At 48.4% G+C, this 19,407-nt stretch overlaps 3 protein-coding genes across 4 annotated transcripts; 1 reads left to right on the forward strand and 2 right to left on the reverse strand.

Annotated features, from left to right (window-relative positions):
- Window positions 1-507: 507 nt before the first annotated feature.
- On the reverse strand, window positions 508-2,643 carry LOC109748249 (amino acid transporter AVT1H). The gene is made up of 2 exons (XM_020307287.3): window positions 2,311-2,643; window positions 508-1,839 (listed from the first exon to the last, which is right to left on the reverse strand). The coding sequence occupies exons 1-2, from the start codon at window positions 2,564-2,566 to the stop codon at window positions 692-694; spliced, it is 1,404 nt and encodes a 467-aa protein (XP_020162876.1). The 5' UTR covers window positions 2,567-2,643; the 3' UTR covers window positions 508-691.
- Window positions 2,644-8,199: 5,556 nt separating this feature from the next.
- Window positions 8,200-13,155, forward strand: LOC109748251 (uncharacterized). Its single transcript, XM_020307289.4, has 5 exons — window positions 8,200-8,433; window positions 9,161-9,318; window positions 9,902-9,968; window positions 12,564-12,780; window positions 12,889-13,155. Exons 1-4 carry the CDS (start codon window positions 8,299-8,301, stop codon window positions 12,660-12,662), a joined length of 459 nt encoding a protein of 152 aa, XP_020162878.1. The 5' UTR covers window positions 8,200-8,298; the 3' UTR covers window positions 12,663-12,780; window positions 12,889-13,155.
- An 8-nt stretch (window positions 13,156-13,163) lies between these two features.
- Window positions 13,164-18,152, reverse strand: LOC109748250 (probable beta-D-xylosidase 7). 2 transcript variants are annotated; one of them, XM_040386583.3, is made up of 4 exons: window positions 17,717-18,152; window positions 15,051-15,505; window positions 14,808-14,905; window positions 13,164-14,714 (listed from the first exon to the last, which is right to left on the reverse strand). In XM_040386583.3, the coding sequence occupies exons 1-4, from the start codon at window positions 18,101-18,103 to the stop codon at window positions 13,357-13,359; spliced, it is 2,298 nt and encodes a 765-aa protein (XP_040242517.1). In that variant the 5' UTR covers window positions 18,104-18,152; the 3' UTR covers window positions 13,164-13,356. The 2 variants fall into 2 exon arrangements, with proteins under 2 accessions (XP_040242517.1, XP_020162877.1); XM_020307288.4 differs by having other exon boundaries at window positions 17,663-18,152.
- Between the last annotated feature and the right edge of the window lie 1,255 nt (window positions 18,153-19,407).

Consider the following 19,407-nt stretch of genomic DNA (forward strand, 5'->3'; position numbering starts at 1 on the left):
ACTAATGGTCACATTAGTGCCGGCTCAAATACCAACCGGGACTAATGAGCTGAACATTAGGCCCTTTTTCTACTAGTGATCGCTGGCCTGGGCACGTGCCGAAGCAAGGTGAGGCGGCAACGAACGGGACGGGCCTCGTTCCCGTCCCCGATAAAGCTAAGGGACACCTAAGCGACGCATTAAATGCGTCTTGTCCTGTAATACGTGCGATAAGCTCGCGCACTGTAGACCTTTCCACCTCCTGTGTGCCACTGTGGCAACCCTTTTTCCCTATAAAAGGAGGCCCGAGGCGACCAGGAGAGGGATTCGGCTTTTTGAAACTACGCAGCCACCGTAGCTAGTTCAGAAGCTCAAGAACACTCAATACATCCACCAAAGTAGGATTAGGGTTTTACGCATCCTCGCGGCCCGAACCTCGGTAAACGATCCGTATGCTTTTTGTTAGACCTGCTCTCCTCACAACCCCGCGCCCGCCGACCGTAGAAGTGATTCCAGTGATCTCATAGGTATCGTTCTCACCGACAATTACCATTCTTCAACCAAGTATACAGTTTTCAGAAAACTAAATATACACCCCAAGCATACTTTACGTATTTCTTATTTTCACGTGGTGTATGTACGGGCGTAATTTAATGACACTTTTGATGCACATATACAGGATCTACAAATTCTAGTAATAGTGTAATACAAACTACGCCACATGTCCATTCTGTATGCTTTTCACCAGCAGCTTAGCTGACGAAGCGGTCCCCACCACCGCGAGAACAAAACCAACGGCGATCATCGCCGCATTCAGCACGACGACAGGGCGCGATAGCCGGTCCCAGCGGATCTTGAGGTAAAACGCGCAGGGGAATATGACCGAGATGGCCACGCTGACGAGCGAGCCGGTGAGGCTGAGCACGTACTGGAAATATGGAACCGAGAGCGCCAGCGCCAGGATGAGGAGAAGCCCCGCCGAGCCGATGCTGCCACGGATGATTATCCGGGCACGAGGCCCCATGGTCGCCGGCAGGTGGTGCTCGAGCTGAATGGCGAAGGGCGCGAACTCGAGCGCGTACTTGGTGACCGGCGTGAGCACGGTGGCCCAGAGCGCCACTTTGGTGACCAGCAGCCCCGGCGGCATGCTGAGCGTGACCTGGGAGTTCACAGTGGGACCGAAGAGGCTCGCGCCGACAAACGCGAGGCCCGTGTAGAGCACGGCGACCATGGAGAAACTCGTGACGGAGACCTTGGTGAAGCTGGAGGGGTCCTTCATGACAGTGTAGATGTTGGGGAAGACGATGTGGCCGGCGTAGCTGAACATGTAGAGGCCGGACACCGTCGGGATCTTGTCAAGCCTCAGGACTGGGATGTGCTTGCCTAGGCCGACATTGCTGAAGGCCGCGGTGCAGAGGATGGTGACGAAGATGACCATCGACATGAGGATGCCGGCGAAGGAGAGGAAGGAGATGGACGATAGGTTCCTTAGCCAAAGGCTGGGAAGAGCCACCAGCACGGCGATGACGGTGAGCAGCTGCGTGGTGCTGAGGCGCAGCCATGGTAGGTGGAGGCGGACACCGGCGAACACGAGCGGGATGTTGTCGCTGAGGGAGATGGTGTAGGAGACCAGGGCGAAGAAGATCTCGAGGTAGATGAATGCAGAGGCGATCAGCCGGCCCTTGGAGCCGAACGCCTGCTGGCCAATATCCTGGTACGTCTTGGAGCTGGGCTCCTCGTCTAGGCACCTGCCGATGATGTTCGCGGTATAGGCGCACATGATGCCGAGCCCGACCAGGAGGAAAATAGAGGCCCAGCCGCCGTTCTCCAAGGCGTAGGGAGTGGAGAGCTGCCCAAGTCCTGGAAAAAAAGGTGAATCGGTGAGTTAGTTAACTAGATCTAATCAAGTCTCAGCCAAGTGACCCTCCCAAAAATACATGGATCTCAATGTAAAATCTCATGAATATAAGCATGGACTGAGACATAACCAAATTTCAGTTGAGTGAGATGTAGCAAGACTGTTTAGAGGTTAAAGCTGCAATATTTGGTCAAATTCGAAGAAGAAGAAGAAGAAATGTTATAGTACCCCCACTTTTCAAAACTTTTGGATCAACATGTAACCATGCATCAGTCCATCACCAATTCATGCTACTTTTGGAGTACCAGCACATTAATTCTTCATTTTGTACTTTGATTATGAATAATGTGTAGTGTTCAGGTGACTATATATCAGCTACAAACTGTACCAGCTCAACATGAAGTCATTCCGGCATTTAAAATGTGAGGCACAAAGTATGTATATGTATACGTGGCGTAAGCATTTTATTTTACCTATGAGCATGCCAACCATGTTGATGACCGACTGGGCAAACGTGCTGGTAGGCTTGCTGTGGTGCTGCTGAGTGGTCACTGCCACTGCCTCGACCCTCCCCCCGCCGTCGGCCTCCTGACATGGCTTGCCTGCTTCGACGTCGCAGGCATCGCGGCCCCTGCTCAGCTGCTGCGCCGCGAGCCGAGCGCCGTGCATGCTCTCGCTCGCCACCTGCTTAGGCTGCGGACACACCAACTCGCACCACCGACTCGCCATTTCTGCTTCCGTTGGCGAGCGAAAGTGCGGATTAGTGTATAGCTGAATGTGCTACTACACGTCTGCACTCGCCTTGTGAAAAACGACGTTGTGCTCGTGCCTATTTATAGCAGTTTCTTGATCAGGGTCTAGATGGAGAAGGAAGATGGAATCTTGGAGCGAGCAAATTCTGCTAATGACTAATGAAAAACTAGTCCAGCTGTTGGAAACAAAGATACAACGTTCCAACCTGTCTAATTAGGATTCTCCGCTTAGATATGGTCACTCCTTTTTCAGCCGAGTCGATTATTCTTCTATTTATCCAGTGAGTGTCCGAGTGACAATGTGACATGCTCGGCAACAGCGCGAACCTGGGAATTAGGATGCGTAAAAGTATCGGAATGCCGGAGGAGGAACCTCTCCCTGCGCTGGTCGCGTGTGTCGTCCAGGTGAGCTGGATTTGGAGGCGGCGTGGCAACTGGCAAGCCCTGAGATGTTGCATTCAAGTGGAGTCAGAATTCGGATTCCTCCGGGCCAACGAGCAAGATGCCCGATTTGTTCCGGGAATGTGGCACACGGTCCGGAAGCCACCACCCTCGTCCCACTTGAAGATGGAGTGCGTGGGACATGGTAATTGGCACCCAATGCAAGCGGTCCAATGTTCATCGTCATCGTTCGCTTAATTCGGATCTGGTCCATCCATGCCACCACACATATATGCTCCGCCGCAGGAATTTGCCGATGGCTGGCGCTTAACACATGGGTGGATCCTGGATGAAAACGACCGTGGATGGATATGTATCTAGATTTTGCGATTCCTTTGAGCCGCCGTATCTTCCTCACTGCTTGGAGGCTGCTCGTTACAGTTGATGGACGTGATAAGCGTGCCGTGCTTAATTCAATTAGTTTTTTTTGTTACAGCGTTCCTCTTTAGTTATTTCTTTAGGGGAAAAGCTTTCCTTCAGCTGACCGATCTCTCGCACACATCCGCCGGCTCCGTGTCCGTTTTATCGCTTTCCGCGTCATGTGCGTTCATTTTCTCTGGGAGGGCAAAACTCCTGGATTCGGGAGCGCGGCGGGGTCGGCGGCGTTCGGCGACCGGGGCATATCCAGAGCAGTGGCGACGGCGGTCGCCGACGTCAACTCCAGCAGATATGGATCGGAGACCAAACCCCCCCCCCCCCCCCCAATTCCCCCCGCATTTCTGGGCGACCATCGTCCTAGCACCACCAACGGTAGACACAGCGACATCACAACGCCTTACGTCCACACACACACTACAAGTTTCTGCAACAATAATGTTGTTGCGGAACGGCGGCAGCGAAGACTGCGCTGCGCGCCTGGAGATGTTTTTGTAATTTTTGTAGCAGGGGACTTGTTACAGAAAATTAGGCGCGGCGGGATGTGTCTTTTCAATTTTTGCAACAAGGGTCTTGTTGCAGAAAATTAGAGAATAAGAGTTTTTGCAACAGGGGACTTGTTGCAGAAAATTAGAGAAAAGGAGTTTTCGCAACAAAGCTCTTGTTGCAGGAAATTAGAGATGCAAAAATTTCGCAACAAAGCTCTTGTTGCAGGAAATTAGAGAAGATTTTACGGTGGGTTGGCGGCGGCCCCGCGCGGGCGCAGCTCTGTCGGGGTCGGGTCAAGAATATTTTGTTTCTGCAACAGAGCGTTTGTTGCGGGAAATAACAAGTGGGCGTGCGCGGACAACGGATCGGACGGCTATCAGCTCAGGTATCCAACAGCCATCGAGGCGATGGATAAAATGTAAACATTGACCGGCGGACGCGTAGCAGCGCCCTTTAGAGGAAAAAATTGCATTGTGGGCCGATGAATTTTGCGAAGGGTATAATTGTACACAGTTTCAAACCATTCAATAAACTTTTCTTTTTGCGAATCAATGAGCTTTATTGATCAATTATCAGGATTACAACTTGCCGAAGAGTATGAGCGAGGGATGTAATTAAGCCATAAGCATCTACACCTAGACTCACTCGTTCTTTTTTACGTCAAGATGAGCTGCTACATTACCATCTCTCCCAATAAAACTCAAAAGGAAACTAGAGAAGTTCCCACATAACTCCTTGATCTTATGTTTTTTTTTGAAAAGGGAAATATATTAATATTAAATAGATATCAATTACACCTAGCCTCTGACCAACAAGATCTCTAAAAACATTCAGGATGTAAACAGCCAAAAAAAAAGGAAAAAAAAGAAGAAGAAAAAAGACCCTGCCACGGTGATCAATCATCCACAGTAGCAACACTCTAACCACCACCAAAGACAACACCCGAACTAAAAATAAGGTTCTTCAAAAGCAACGCCTCCAAGGAGGAAACAATGCACAAGCATTGTCGTTGCCCGATAAAAAATCGTAGGTTTTCACCTTCAAGAAAGACCGCGTTCCCAAAATAATGCCTTCAACAAGGTCACTGCCAGGCATAGCCAATAAAGGTCAGACCTTGGTTTTTCACCCTGAAAATGACGACTCGGTACTCGAAGGAGCACCACCAACAAAGAAGTCCTCCAATGCTACCGCCCCACTTTCGGAGTCCACTACTAGAAGTCTCGTACCACCAGGCTCACAGGAACTCGTGCCCGGTTTGGACGGGAACATATCCCCCAGGCCAAGTCTGGACAACTACATGTGAAGCAAAGTCTTCATCGCATCCAAGACCCTGCCTTCGTCGCTTGCAGTTCCTCCAATCACGCCATGGCATTCTTCGCATGTGTTGATCCCTTGGAAATCTTAGTGCAGACATGTCCCGAGGTGTCAACAAAAATAGAGCTTCGCGATACCCCGGTAAGCTAGTTATGCTGATGTTGCGGGTGTACTCGACCGGACCAATCCAATCAAGGTGTCCAAAAAGCGTCATATACGCCAGTCCCTGTTTTCCTTCGAAGGAGAAGTCCGAAACTCGCCGATGACGAAATCAAAGAGGACTGATCTCAAGTAGAACGGTGACTTTGCGCAAAGATCACTAGGGTCATGAGGGACGCGTCCTCCCCGCTGCTCCAACCGCTGCCGCACCCGAGGGCCCGCCCACGGCTAGAGATCCACCGCTGCCGATAGCCACCACCGCCGGAAGGCGGAGCAGCAGCCACCGGCCCTTGCTGATCTCATGTAGAATGCCTTCAACTTCTGATCATTCAAATTTGTTGATCTTCCACAACTTGACTATCTGTGGCGCGTCTATTTCGATGTGAACGTGTGGCAGGGCTCTCTGTAGTGCCATCCTAACCCCATCACGGATCTCTAGGGCCTCCATGGTTAGTGGATTTGCCGCTCTCTCATACTAAGCTTGAGCTGTCAAGAAGTTTCCATTACTGTCCCGCCAAAAACAAGCCTATAGCACCAGACCTGGTCGCCTACATTTCATCCAAATCATACTAGTACTGTTACATGCCTACATCCGACATGCTAGCGCACACTAGCAGTTGACGTGGCCTCTCAAACAAATTCAAAGGGTTTTGTTGAGCAAAATCGTGAGATCTTTTTGGGAAGCTCCTCTTGATCTCTATCTTTACTGGTTGTTTTTGTCATGTTATCTTTTCTTTGTACTGGTTGTTGTTTTCCTTGATGAATATCAAATATGATACGTTTTCAAATTGCCTGCTCCAGGGTCACGAGCGGAGGAATGTCCATCGGCATCGAGACCTAACTGTGTTGTTGTTGGATGAGGCCAACTCTGGCCTTGTCTCCAGCTTTGCACAAATGCGTCGTCAATACACTCATGGACTTAGCCACCGTGCACGACAAGACTATCGTGGTCACCATCCATCAACCCAGCTTCTGCATTCTCGAGCTACTCCATCGTGTCACTGTTCTCGTTAATTTTGTCATCCATAACGATGTCCGGCCCCACAACTCTTGCTCTTCCTCGAGGCCCACCTTGCCACCTCGGGCCACTTCCTTGCCACCTCGGGCCACTTCATTGCCACCTACTTCAACGTCCCCGTCGTCATTGCCATCATCAAACTTACCATGCCATACCAACAAGACCCTAGGCTAATGCATGCGTTTGTGCACCATGACATGTATGCAAGCTCAATGGTAGCTGAGGTGCACATCCTCTGAGGGCGGTTCATGATCATTGTATTGCGGTCATCGTAGTTGTTCGCAGTGAGGCTTTGTGGACTAAATTGTACCCTTGCACCAAGTTCATGGGCATGCAGTGCAATTTCCTCATTTAGGCACTTATGGTCATGTCAAAACACGATCAAATCCCTAAATACATATAGTGTTATTTATTTCTTGGATTTTTTTGTATTATGATTTCTTGGTAAAAAAATAGCTTGTGTATTTAGTTTAATTGGTAGGATCTTTCAGTAGGGCATTTTGAACACTTTAATTTATGGCTCACCATAATGAAAATGGGCCATTTTACAAAAGTTCTTCACTTCCGTAATAACTTTAACGCAAATCTTCAGAGAAATTCCTCCTTTTCTTTTCCATATTGCCTTGATTGTGAAGTATAATAAGTTGACTAACAAGTGATAGAATGTTAAATTCCTTATTCTGTGGCAAAGTTACAACATACATATGCATATATGCTCATGTGGAATCTTTCACCGTGACAAGAAAAGAATGTTGCGCACAAATTGAAATATATGGATATTGCTATTTCTTTCATCTCAGAACCCCCTTCCATGATGGCTGGAAGTAGGAAAACATCTCGCAATCATATCTTGTCACATGAGACCCCAAAGTGATTCCCTTGAAACCTGGCTTCATAGTAGCCATGGAAAGAAATAACTCTTCCAGGTCATATTCGTAGGATTCGGCTACAATTCTGGGCATGCTTGTGTTAGGGTATGGGAAACAAATCACTAGGGGAACAAATTGTCTAGTGGACTTTTGATTCTCCTTCCATCATCCACACTTCACTGACAAGCCTGTGGATTTGCCTTCCCTTTGCCTCCCGCTCCGGCTGCTGGTGGCGGGGAGGGGAATTCTGGTGCCTCCGCTCCTGTTAGTAGTGTACGTTGCGATTTTTAAGTCCTCGCAGGCGCAGCGCTCGGGCGGATAGCAACGCTTCTTCTTCGAGTTTGTCTTTCGGGCTTCGATCCTCCTCGAGTTCGTCCGTCTGGACGTAGTCGACGAAGCTATGTCATTCATTCCTGTCATTTCCTTGGGGCGGTGAGGTCAAGATTTCCCGTCATGTGGTGAGATTTGGTGTCTGGTGTTTCAGATCTATGCAAGGGTTCAACGGCAACAACTACGGCTCCAGGGCGCTGGTCCTTAAGGCACGTGCATAAAGACTTCACTGTTGTCATCGACAAGGTCAAGCCGGCTTCGGTAGGGGAGGGGGGACAACGGCGTGTTGGTGGCTTATTCTAGTGGAAGTAGTGGTCGTTTGGTGATCTCAAAATCTTGATGTAATTTTTGTTATGTTTGAGATGCTTTGCTTTGTACTTCCAGTGATCTTTTATAATAGATCTGATCATTTTTGAAAAAAAACACGTTTAGCCATGTTGATTTTTCCTAAAAATACAAATAGCAATTTTTTTGAGGCATACAAATAATTATTTTTCTAAAAAGAAAAAAGATGTGTGGGCTGTTAACCTGGGCTGAAGACTAATCGAGGGCCGAAACAGGCGCATATTCATTTCTGGGCCGCTTCAACGGCAGGCTACAACAGGCCTGTTTGCAGAAGGATAGGTGGGGGGAATCCGTTGATTCCTTCCTTGCAGCAGTCCGGCGAGGGAATTCTAAAAAAAAAAAAGGTCCGGCGAGGAGAGAGGGGGCGAGATGGGGTCGGTGGTGCTGCCGACGCTGCGGCGGAAGCGGGAGGTCGACACCGCCATCCGCGACACCCTCGACAAGGTCCTCGTCCTCCGATTCGGCCGCGCCTCCGACGCCGCCTGCCTCCAACTCGACGACGTCGTAAGTGCGCAGCACATCGCCGCCGCAGCGCCTCTCCCTTCTCCTCTCCCCCGTAGCTACCGAAAGATTCCACCGGTTCTCGTCAAGTTGGTCCATGAATACTCCACTAGGGGTTCCTTATTCCTTCTGCACAGATGTGATTGGATCGGTAGGCGAGTCCAATCTTATAGCTGGGAACAGTTGGTTCAGTCTGATTAAGTTCTTGGAGGGCCTTTTTACTGTCAGGTTATAGCGAGGTAGTCATTTCCTTTACTCTTAAGAGTGATTGCACTGTTGTCTGTTCACAAATACCCAGTAGTATAATTTTCCCGGTGGGGATGAAATGACAAGCCTGGTTTCTGCGATTACAAACTTGGTCGCTTGAGCAGGGCAGGGTTAAGAGGCAAATCCTGATATTCAAATGACTTAACCTTAAACTGGATTACTGAGTATATTCTAAGCAGAATCTGCCAATCATGGTAAAAGCTAGATTGTTAATACACATGTCTTACAGTGACGCGACATGAACAAAATAGGAGCAAAGGAAAAGAATGCTTGAACATTCCTAGGTCATCCTGCCTAACTCCTGGTGGCTACCACCTCATTTGTTTGATAGGATAGTTTGTAAATTAATTGAACTTACTGATGGCAAGCTTTTCATTCACGTCCTTTTCTGCATCGAATTTTATGAGTTCTGTAATATGTATGCCATTTTCTTAATTTTATCCTCTTCTTGCTGTTTCAACAGCTCGCAAAAGCTTCTTGGGACATATCCAAATTTGCAACGGTAGCATTAGTTGACATGGATTCTGAGGAGATTCAAGTGTATGTTGACTATTTTGATATCACGTTGGTCCCAGCAATCATTTTTTTCTTCAACGCTCATCACATGAAAATGGATTCAGGGTATGTTATTGTTCTTTATCTGTTGCTATGATGCTGTTTAGATATCTGTCTTACTTTTTATACTTATATATGAATTCATGTTGATACCGTTCAAGCCTTTTCCTTCAAAGTTTGAAATGAGCTGTGTGTATCTGAATAACACCGACCTCAATTTATCACAGCCTATGATGTATTTCAAATACTGCCTGGTTAGCTGATATATTATTTCCAAATATTTGGCACGCTGTGTTCATGTTGATTTCACATAGATATGTATCATGATGTAAAAATCTGAGACATCCATTTTCCTCTGAAACTACTGACTACCGAGTTTCTTTTAACCACTACACGGAAGATCTACAAAAGATTAAAATGTCTCATTTGGAATTTCAAGTAGATAGATTACATGAAAGGTTTATGAATAAACTTTCAAACATTTGTGTAAATGTATCTGTGGCTGCAGTCCGAACTTCATCGAACTTCATAGAGTTGGTTAAGTTGATACTGAATTGTATGCACCAACATGGATATCATACTAGTTACATTTGATGGCATAATCTAGCTGCAAAATAAATGATGAACTTGTTATAATGTATATGTACAGGACACCTGATCACACAAAATGGATAGGCTCTTTCAGCAGCAAGCAAGACTTCATTGATGTTGTTGAGGTGAGTGGGCAAAAAGTGATGTACTTTCTCCAAGTCTTTCAGTTATCTGATTCGACTATTGACAATGGCAAGTTAACCATGTGAACAACATAATTCTTTTGCTTTCATGGTAAGTGCAGATTATCATGATATAATTGTAATATTAAATCTGTACATGGAATCCATTAATGTTAATCAGTTGAAACTAAAAAGGAGAACTGATTATAGTTAGCTGCAGATTATACACAAATACAGATTATCGATACTTGTCCATACATGTGTGAATTGTTGTTTAGAATCCACATGACCAAGAATATATGTGAAGAGAATAGATAAGCCCTTCATGATTGGGCTGATATCCTATACATTTTTGTGTAATCTCTTGCAAACGGTTGATTGGAGTACATGCTTGGATAACAAAAGAAAGCTGAATGAAAATGGTAATTTTTTTAATCTGTGGATACTGGTCCTCTACTGGAACCTATTTTCAAAATTGGATAAGACCACATAAGAACCCAAAGCCATACTATAACTTCTCAAAAGGTATACTTTGTAATAACGTCAGTACCCTGTTTCCTTTTGATGGAAACAAAATGGCATAGTATAAATCAACCTTCTCAACAAGGGTCCAACTACCAACATGGAGACTTGTCAGATGTCTTGTCGCACATGATATTTTTTAACCAGTTTCGACCACGACTCCCAGTTGAGCGTGTCATAGTTCTGTTGAAGGTTGTAGCCGTGGGTACGAGATGTCAATCCGGAGACGTGTCGGCGGCCAGTCCATCGACACGAAACGATTTCCTTAGCGGTACTCTGTCCAAGACCAATGCTCAGGGAAAATTCACTTGCACCTCTAGTTGTCCAAATGGGTCATCTCAAAGAAGTTATGGACCACACCTTTAAGGAGAGCTCTTACAAACGATCCATGGGGTGCCTTTTATAGGCCATTGGCCTTGTAAAAATGATCACCAAACCATTGGTGGGAAGGGAAACACAGAGCCTTTGTAATCTACTCCCTCCATGCTTGAAAAGGACTACAAATTTTGATTAAAGTCAAACGGTGGAAAGTTTGACCAAGTTTATAAAAAGACTATCAACAACTACAATACCAATTTAGTATGAGTAAATACATAATAAATATATTTTCATATTATACCTATCTAGTATTTTATAATATGAAAAGGACATGTACGATAATGTTGTGACAAGTGTACGAACAAGTGATGTTGACACTGATGACTTCCCGATTAAGATAGGATTGCATCAGGGGTCAGCTTTGAGCCCTTATCTTTTTTGCATTGGTGATGGATGAGGTCACAAGGGATATACAAGGAGATATCCCATGGTGTATGCTCTTTGCGGATGATGTGGTGCTAGTTGACGATAGTCGGACGGGGGTAAATAGGAAGTTAGAGTTATGGAGACAAACCTTGGAATCGAAAGGGTTTAGGCTTAGTAGAACTAAAACCGAGTACATGATGTGCGGTTTTAGTACTACTAGGTGTGAGGAGGAGGAGGTTAGCCTTGATGGCCAGGTGGTACCCCAGAAGGACACCTTTCGGTATTTGGGGTCAATGCTGCAGGAGGATGGGGGTATTGATGAAGATGTGAACCATCGAATCAAAGCCGGATGGATGAAGTGGCGCCAAGCTTCTGGCATTCTCTGTGACAAGAGAGTGCCACAAAAGCTAAAAGGCAAGTTCTACAGGACGGCAGTTCGACCTGCAATGTTGTATGGCGCTGAGTGTTGGCCGACTAAAAGGCGACATGTTCAACAGTTAGGTGTGGCGGAGATGCGTATGTTGAGATGGATGTGTGGCCACACGAGGAAGAATCGAGTCCGGAATGATGATATACGAGATAGAGTTGGGGTAGCACCAATTGAAGAGAAGCTTGTCCAACATCGTCTGAGATGGTTTGGGCATATTCAGCGCAGGCCTCCAGAAGCTCCAGTGCATAGCGGACAGCTAAAGCGTGCGGAGAATGTCAAGAGAGGGCGGGGTAGACCGAATTTGACATGGGAGGAGTCCGTTAAGAGAGACCTGAAGGATTGGAGTATCACCAAAGAGCTAGCTATGGACAGGGGTGCGTGGAAGCTTGCTATCCATGTGCCCGAGCCATGAGTTGGTTGCGAGATCTTATGGGTTTCACCTCTAGCCTACCCCAACTTGTTTGGGACTAAAGGCTTTGTTGTTGTTGTTGTATTATACCTATCTAGTATTGTACTCCCTCCGTAAACTAATATAAGAGCGTTTAGATTACTATTTTAGTGATCTAAACGCTCTTATATTAGTTTACAGAGGGAGTATGTATTAATAGGCTTTCCTGTAAACTTGGTCAAACTTTGCATCGTTTGACTTTAGACAAAACTTGCTGGCCTTTATTTCAAGTATGAAGGCAGTATTGTTGAAAAGTTCAATGATTGTTATTTCTTAACAGTACCTTTATCTGAGATTTTTGGTATGCAATTGTCTCTGCCCAACAAAAAACTTAGTTGATTGAAGGCAGCAGAGCTCATCTGTGATGGTTGGCATTCTGTATCACAGGTTCTTCTGTACAGCATTGCTAGACAAATATTTTTCATTTCACCTCTTTGTGATGTATTGATGGCAGGCAGTATTCAGGGGCGCGATGAAAGGCAAACTGATAGTGTCTTGCCCACTTCCACCAGAGAGGATACCCAGATTCCAGCTTCTTTTCAAGGATGTCTAATCACAAGAAGCACACATTCTCAACATATGTAACAGTCTTTTAGATAATGGAAGTGTTTCATCCCCCATCCTCTGCATACATATCCAGGCAACCAGACCTAAAGAATAAGCTGTTCATGGTAAGCAAAAAAGGGTACACTTGAGACAGCTTCGTGCTAGCTGGTGCATTCTTTATTCCTTTTTTTCGTTTTTCTGCAACATGAATGATCACAAGAGATGGATTGCAGGCGGATATGGAGATGTGCTTGCATGAGCTTGGTGATGAACAATCAAGAGTTGGCCTTTGCACTGGTTTGCATCAACTATGTTCCTCTATGTTATCATAGCATAACACTACAGCAATTGGTGTCTTGCCCTCTCTAGTCTGTGCAGTTAAGTAGGTGCACATCTGTTAGTTTGGTACAAGTCTGGTTATATTTTGTTTGTGATACAATCAATTGTTAAAATTGACATTTGCATGACATTCTCCATCTGGATGATATTGGGGGGAAAAAGACACGTCTTTTTGTTGTACTAATTGATCTTATCTTTATTTGAAGAAAAAAGCGGCGAACTCATCCTCCCTTACAACATCCTAGTTTTTCGAAAGGGCACTCACACCAATGGAAATATAAATTATACTACTACAGTGGGGGGAATTACACTCTATGTATCCACCTCTACCCCTTCCCTGCAAATCAATCAATCTAGAGAGATCAAACCTCGAATGTAATCTCCATCTCATGCTTGTCAACCATGAGGAAATGAGACCCTCTGTCTACCACCTTGTTGCCATCCTTCCTCACCCTGCTAAAGTGCTCACACGGGCTGATGTCAAATGTGAGTCTGGCCTTCTCTCCTGCCTTTAGGTGCTGTCTCCTGAACCCGATGAGCTGCTTCGCCGGCCGGCCGGCCGTTGCGTTGGCCCACCGGAGGTACACGAGCACCGAGTGCTTGCCGTCCATGGGGCCGTGGTTTTCCACCTCGACCACGGCCGGGAACTTGAGCTGATCGCACCGTTTGGGGCCAATATGTTCGACGTGGTAGCTCGCGACGCCTTCTTCCGCCGCTGGCGATGGCATTGTGCTCAGGCCTGCGAGCAAGTCTGTGTTGGGCTTGCCGGATGAGACCAGCCGGCGAGAGTAGCTGGAGTAGCTGAGGCCGTAGCCAAACTTGTAGACGGTCTCTCCCTGGTAGAAGCGGTAGCTCCGGCCGGGGTAACCGGTGGCCGGGTCGGCGCGCATCCGCATGTCGGTCATGGGCACCTTGGTGAACTCTTCCGGGTACCAGGTCACCGGCAGCCTCCCGCCGGGGTTGTGGTCGCCGAAGAGCACCCTGGCGATGGCGAGCCCGCCGGCCTGGCCGGGGTAACCGGCCCAGAGGATGGCGCCGATCTTGGGGTTGGTCTTGGCGAAGGTGACGTCCACCGGCCCGCCCGTGAGGAGCACCAGGATGACGGGCCTCTTGGCGGCGTCGGCGACGGCGGTGATGAGGCTCTGCTGCTGCCCGGGGAGCAGGAGGCTGGTCCTGTCGCGCCCTTCGCTCTCCTGCTGCTGGCTCAGCCCCATGAAGAGGAGCACGTAGTCGGACGAGGCCGCCAGCGCGGCCGCCTGGTCCGTGTCGGCCACGTCGCAGACCGCCGAGCCGCACCCGGCCAGGAACCTGACGTCCTTGACGTAGCCCTGGACCCCCTTGAGCGGCGTGACGGACTCGCACGGCGGGCCGAAGTAGTTGCCGATGAGCAGGCCGGGGTTGTTGGCGTTGGGGCCGATGACGGCGGCGGAGGCGACGGCGGCACGGTCGAGCGGGAGGATGCTGGCGTCGTTCTTGAGAAGGACGATGCCGTCCTGCGCGGCTTCGAGGGCGAGGGCCCTGTGGTCCGGGGTGCAGATGTCGGCGGCGTTGAGGCCGCCGTAGATGTTGGCCCTGGGGTCGCCGTCGAAGTGGCCCAGGCGCATCCGGACGGCGAAGAGGTTGTTGAGCGCCTTGTCGATGTCGTCCTCCGTGATCTTGCCCTGCTGCACGGCGGCCGCCGCGTGCTGCTGCATGTAGGTCCCGCAGTCGATGTCCAGTCCTAATTGACAGGTCAGGAAGGAGGATGAGTTTTAGTCGTGTGTTCACTGAACAAATGCAAATCCATGCAAAGTGGTTAGTGATGGTAACGTACCGGCCTTGAGCGCGAGTGCAACCGCGTCCTCCGGCGTTGGCGCGTACCGCTGCGCGTCACGCATGATGGCCACGGCGTCGCAGTCGGAGGCGACGTACCTGCACGCACGCACGCAAGCAACCAAAAGAGTAGACCATGGCATTCATCAGTAGCAGCGCGTGAAGACGACCGCACTCCCTCCCGCATGCATGTGACTTCCAATCGAAACAAAAAACAAAAAAACGCGTTCGGTAGGAGGAGTACCCGTCGAGGCCCCAGTCGCCTCTGACGGTCTTGGTGAGCAGGTCGGAGTTGGCGCAGGCGGGGACGCCGTTGATGCCGGTGTAGGCGCACATGACGCAGCTGGCCTTGCCGTCCACCACGCAGCTCCTGAACGGCGGGTTGTACGTGTCCTCCAGGTCCTGCGCCGTCACCCTGGCGTCGAAGTTGTAGCGGGCCACGCCGCCCCAGTCCTCCAGGTCGTACGCCGTCGCGTGCTTGCAGCACGCCGACGTCTGCAGCAGCGACGCCGACGAGTTCCCCTGCAGGCCCTTGACGAACGCCACGCCGTAGCGGCTCGCCGTCGTCGGGTCCTCGCCGGGGGTCTCCTGCCCGCGGCCCCACCGCGGGTCCCGGTAGATGTTCACGTTCGGGGACCACATCGTCAGCCCCTCCGCCTGCCCCAGGTTGTACAGCGCCCGAGCCTCCCTGCCGATCGCCTGCACGCATGCACGCCGACGTGTACGTGTCACGCAATGGGCAGTGAACAATAAAGGTAATGCGAAAAGGAGAAGACATGGATACACGTATAGTGTACTAGACAATAATTAAGACATGCTTGCAACACAAACTTGCATTGCATGGTGGCCACCAAGTTCGTGACGCCTTCTCAAAGTATGCTACCACCTCCCCTCCGAGTTATGAGACGGTTTGGATATTTCAATATAAACTATGTGCGGATTAAAATGAGTGAATAAACACACTAAAACATGTCTATACATCCGATTTAGAAAAATGTTAGAACATTTTATAATTCGGAACGGAGGGAGTGCATGAACTGCGGGTATATATGACTGAACAAGTAAGTGGTCCTTGACCGAACAAACCTAACAATTAGTTGATTTTTGCAGACTTTATACGGCCTAACAATTAGTGATCAGGAAGGCCTAACATAAAGTTGGTAGAACTCGAACATGAAGTTAACGACATACTTGATCCGGCAGTAATCTATCTTAAATTAGTAGTGCCAGAATCAAATCACATGCATATGGATCCAGCTAGCTGCTGCTGCTAACAAGAGGCACGGGCTGTGTACCGTGAGGCATGACCTTTGTGGCATTGTGGGCACGCTCAATAGTCCATACCCACGGACAACAGGGTAACCAAAAGGTTGGGTACGATGGAAAAGGCCCGATCTATTCGTATCAGATCTGTGTGTGCCTCAGCTCACATGTGGCCGGCTTCCCACAACCAAAAAGGCGCCACTTTTCTTCCCCGCGCAAACATTCTTCTCCTTGTCGTTGGCACTCACCACACTACGTGTACTCACGTGCTGCCCCTTTGTAGCTCTTTTCTAGGTGCCTCCGGGTGTTGGTGTACACACGGCAGTTTGTCCTATGGTTTGCAGGGAGGAAAACACGAAAGGAATTTGATAATTTGGACTTACTTCATTAGTTTAAGAAATTTTAAGACGCTCCCACTCATAGAGGCATGAGGATAATTTAATACTGCCTGTCGGTAGGCCAAGGGAAATCTGGCTACTAAAATATAGTTAGGACAAGATGAATATCTATTTTTTTTGACAGATTTGATGCCATCTCAGTTCAAATAGTGCCTTCCTTATATAGTATTATGATATTCGTTCAAAGTAAAATACTAAATATACTCCGAATATGGAGTATCATACTTGTCCAAATTATATCTTGAAGTATGTTATTTCTTCTTCTTGCCACATCCTTCTGTGTTGGAAGAAAATCTCATGTGAATGTTGTTAAATATCTAGGTTTAATGTCTTTGTACTTAAAATATAAAATATGCATATTAGCACTCTTTTTTGTATGTGTGTGGGGTGACAGAAATATAGTTTGTCTAAATTAGCTACTTGATTCACAATTAATATATACTTTGCACATAAACAAGTATATGTGATATGATCCACGTGTATTTCTAAAAACATCACACTTTTTCATTAATTTTTTTACTAATTGGCATTATTTGTTATACTTAGAATGCACCTTTGTGTTGAAACCAAAATTGGAAGCTACATATTCCAAGATCAATATAGTAGTATAACATCTAACATAAATTAGAATATTTATTATATCTTTCGTTGTTTAACTTCCAAGATTTTTTTGCGAGGTTATTTACCTTGAAGATTTGAGGACACTATAATTTCTTTCCTAGTTTGTACTATATATATAGAAGTAAAATGTCCATAATAGCGCCGTACAGAACCATGAAAAATAATGTTACCTGGCAAGAGGGGCTACCTAGCAAATCCTTAGCCCACGAGCATCCCCATACTGTACAAACAACCGCGCTCTTTGTCTGTTCCCAAATCACGGATCAAGAAAAGGAGCCCTCCCCCCCCGGTGAAAGGAAAGAAAATGGCTGGTGCATGATGCATGTCATGGCATGCACGCGCGCATGCAGGCATGCATGCATGATGCCTGGGCCCGATCGATCGACCCTAACCCAACCCAAACAACTAACTGTCCGAGACAGCGATCCAACGCAACATTCCATAATGAAACTGCCGCACGCCATTATGTGCGAGAAAAAGCGAAAAGAAACCGCCAGCAGTCGGCCCGCCCGCCGGCCAGCCGGCGAGCGCCGGCCAGTACGGGTAGCTTATGCGTGCGTACGTACGTACGTACCTGGCCGATGCGGAACCAGAGGTCGTCGTCGAAGGCGGCGGCGGTGAGGCTGACCTGCGGGAAGCTGGTGGCGCTGCGGACGGCGCCGTTGAAGTGGAGGCCCTTGCCGGAGGTGGCCAGCCCGTGCAGCGCCTCGTTCCACCACTTGTAGGCCGGCACGCCCAGCCGCGGGATGCCCGCGGCCTCGTCGCCCAGCTGCGCCACCTTCTCCGCCGTCGTCAGCCGCGCCACCAGGTTCGCCGCCCGCTGCGCCACCGGAAGCGTCGCGTCGCAGAAGGCGTACCCCTGCGTCGCCGCGGTGGACGACGGCCCGCAGGAGAAGGGCGGGTCGGCGGCGAGGGCCGGCACCACCGCCCCCAGCAACGACGACGACGCCGTCAGCAGCAGAAGCAGCGTCTGTGCAACCACCGTGCCGGCGTCGTGGTGGGACAGCACGGCCATGGCGAGACGAGTTAGCTAGGAGCCGCAGGGGGGAAGGGTGGCACGTGAACGGATGGGTCAAGGGAGTGGTCGCCTAAATAGGCGCTCCTGGCCAGTGGGAGCGAGGCGCGTGTCATCGACATGGGTTGCGTGTGACGTACTGCTATTATACTACTGCCATGCCATTATGCTATGATATGATACGCTGCTAGTTACCCATCAGCAAGAACAATCTCACCTTCTCATGCATGCTATAAAGTGGAATATGTGATGTTGCACCCGTGCACGCGTTGTTCTTTCCTTTAGGAGTGGATTTAGTAGATTTTTAATTAGGTGCGTAGATCATGAATTGAGATATGTAACTTGCGTGCCCGGTGGTGTTCCCATGGAATGGGCAGATCCGTTTCGTGGCCTCGGTTAATTGAGATAAGTAAAGGCTAGCTAGTTGTTGGCTCTACATGAATGCGTTGCTTTGCATCCTTGTCAATCTAAATACCTACCCAAACAAGAAATTTCTGTTCCCAACAGCTATTTTTTTTGAACCGGGCATTACCCCTTTCCATTACTTTGACATAACGGAAATACAACGTTCTCAGGCTGAAACTACTAAGGAAACTAGAAAAGGGAAAGCGAGTTCAACGCATCCTTGGAAAACCCACTACAAGCACTCGTCGTCGAGCAGCTTACCGCGGGGCGAAAATCCAAGGACACCAAAACAAGAGCTAGACCTACTCAAGTACCAGCAAGGGTGAATAAAGATGGGACACCAAAAGGGCTCTCGCAGGAGCAACACCAAATGCCCACGCAGGAGCAGAATAAACAGTTTGAATTGAAGTGAAGGAACCAAAAGGAACACTTCTGACATGGCCCAACGCTAGCCGAGATCCTCCCATCAGTCTTGCGCCATCTCGCCTGGTGCCGCGCAAATCCTCATCATGTTTGAAGCGCTAGCCCTTAGCATGTTGCCCCCCCTTCCATCGCCTCCCGATCCGCTCCAGTCATCATCCCTGCCCAATAAGCTATAAAGCCACATGCGGAGTAAATCACAAAGAAAGGAGTCTTTAATTTTTTCTGTTCAAAGATAGCTTGGTTGCGGCAATTCCATATTGCCCAGCATATGGCCGCTAGCACAAAAGTATACAACTTTTCCCCATCTGGAAGGAATACATAACACCACGAGAAGTATTGCCAAATATTGTTCGGGCACTTGTCCGTGCCAAAGACACAGCCCACTATCCTCCAGAGTAACCACAGGGCATGTAAAAAACAGGTGTTTAGATTTCTCTCTTTCACTACAGAATGAGCATTTTGGGTTGCCAGCCCAG

Source organism: Aegilops tauschii, chromosome 4 (genome assembly GCF_002575655.3).
Source record: "Aegilops tauschii subsp. strangulata cultivar AL8/78 chromosome 4, Aet v6.0, whole genome shotgun sequence".
Lineage (NCBI taxonomy): Eukaryota > Viridiplantae > Streptophyta > Magnoliopsida > Poales > Poaceae > Aegilops > Aegilops tauschii.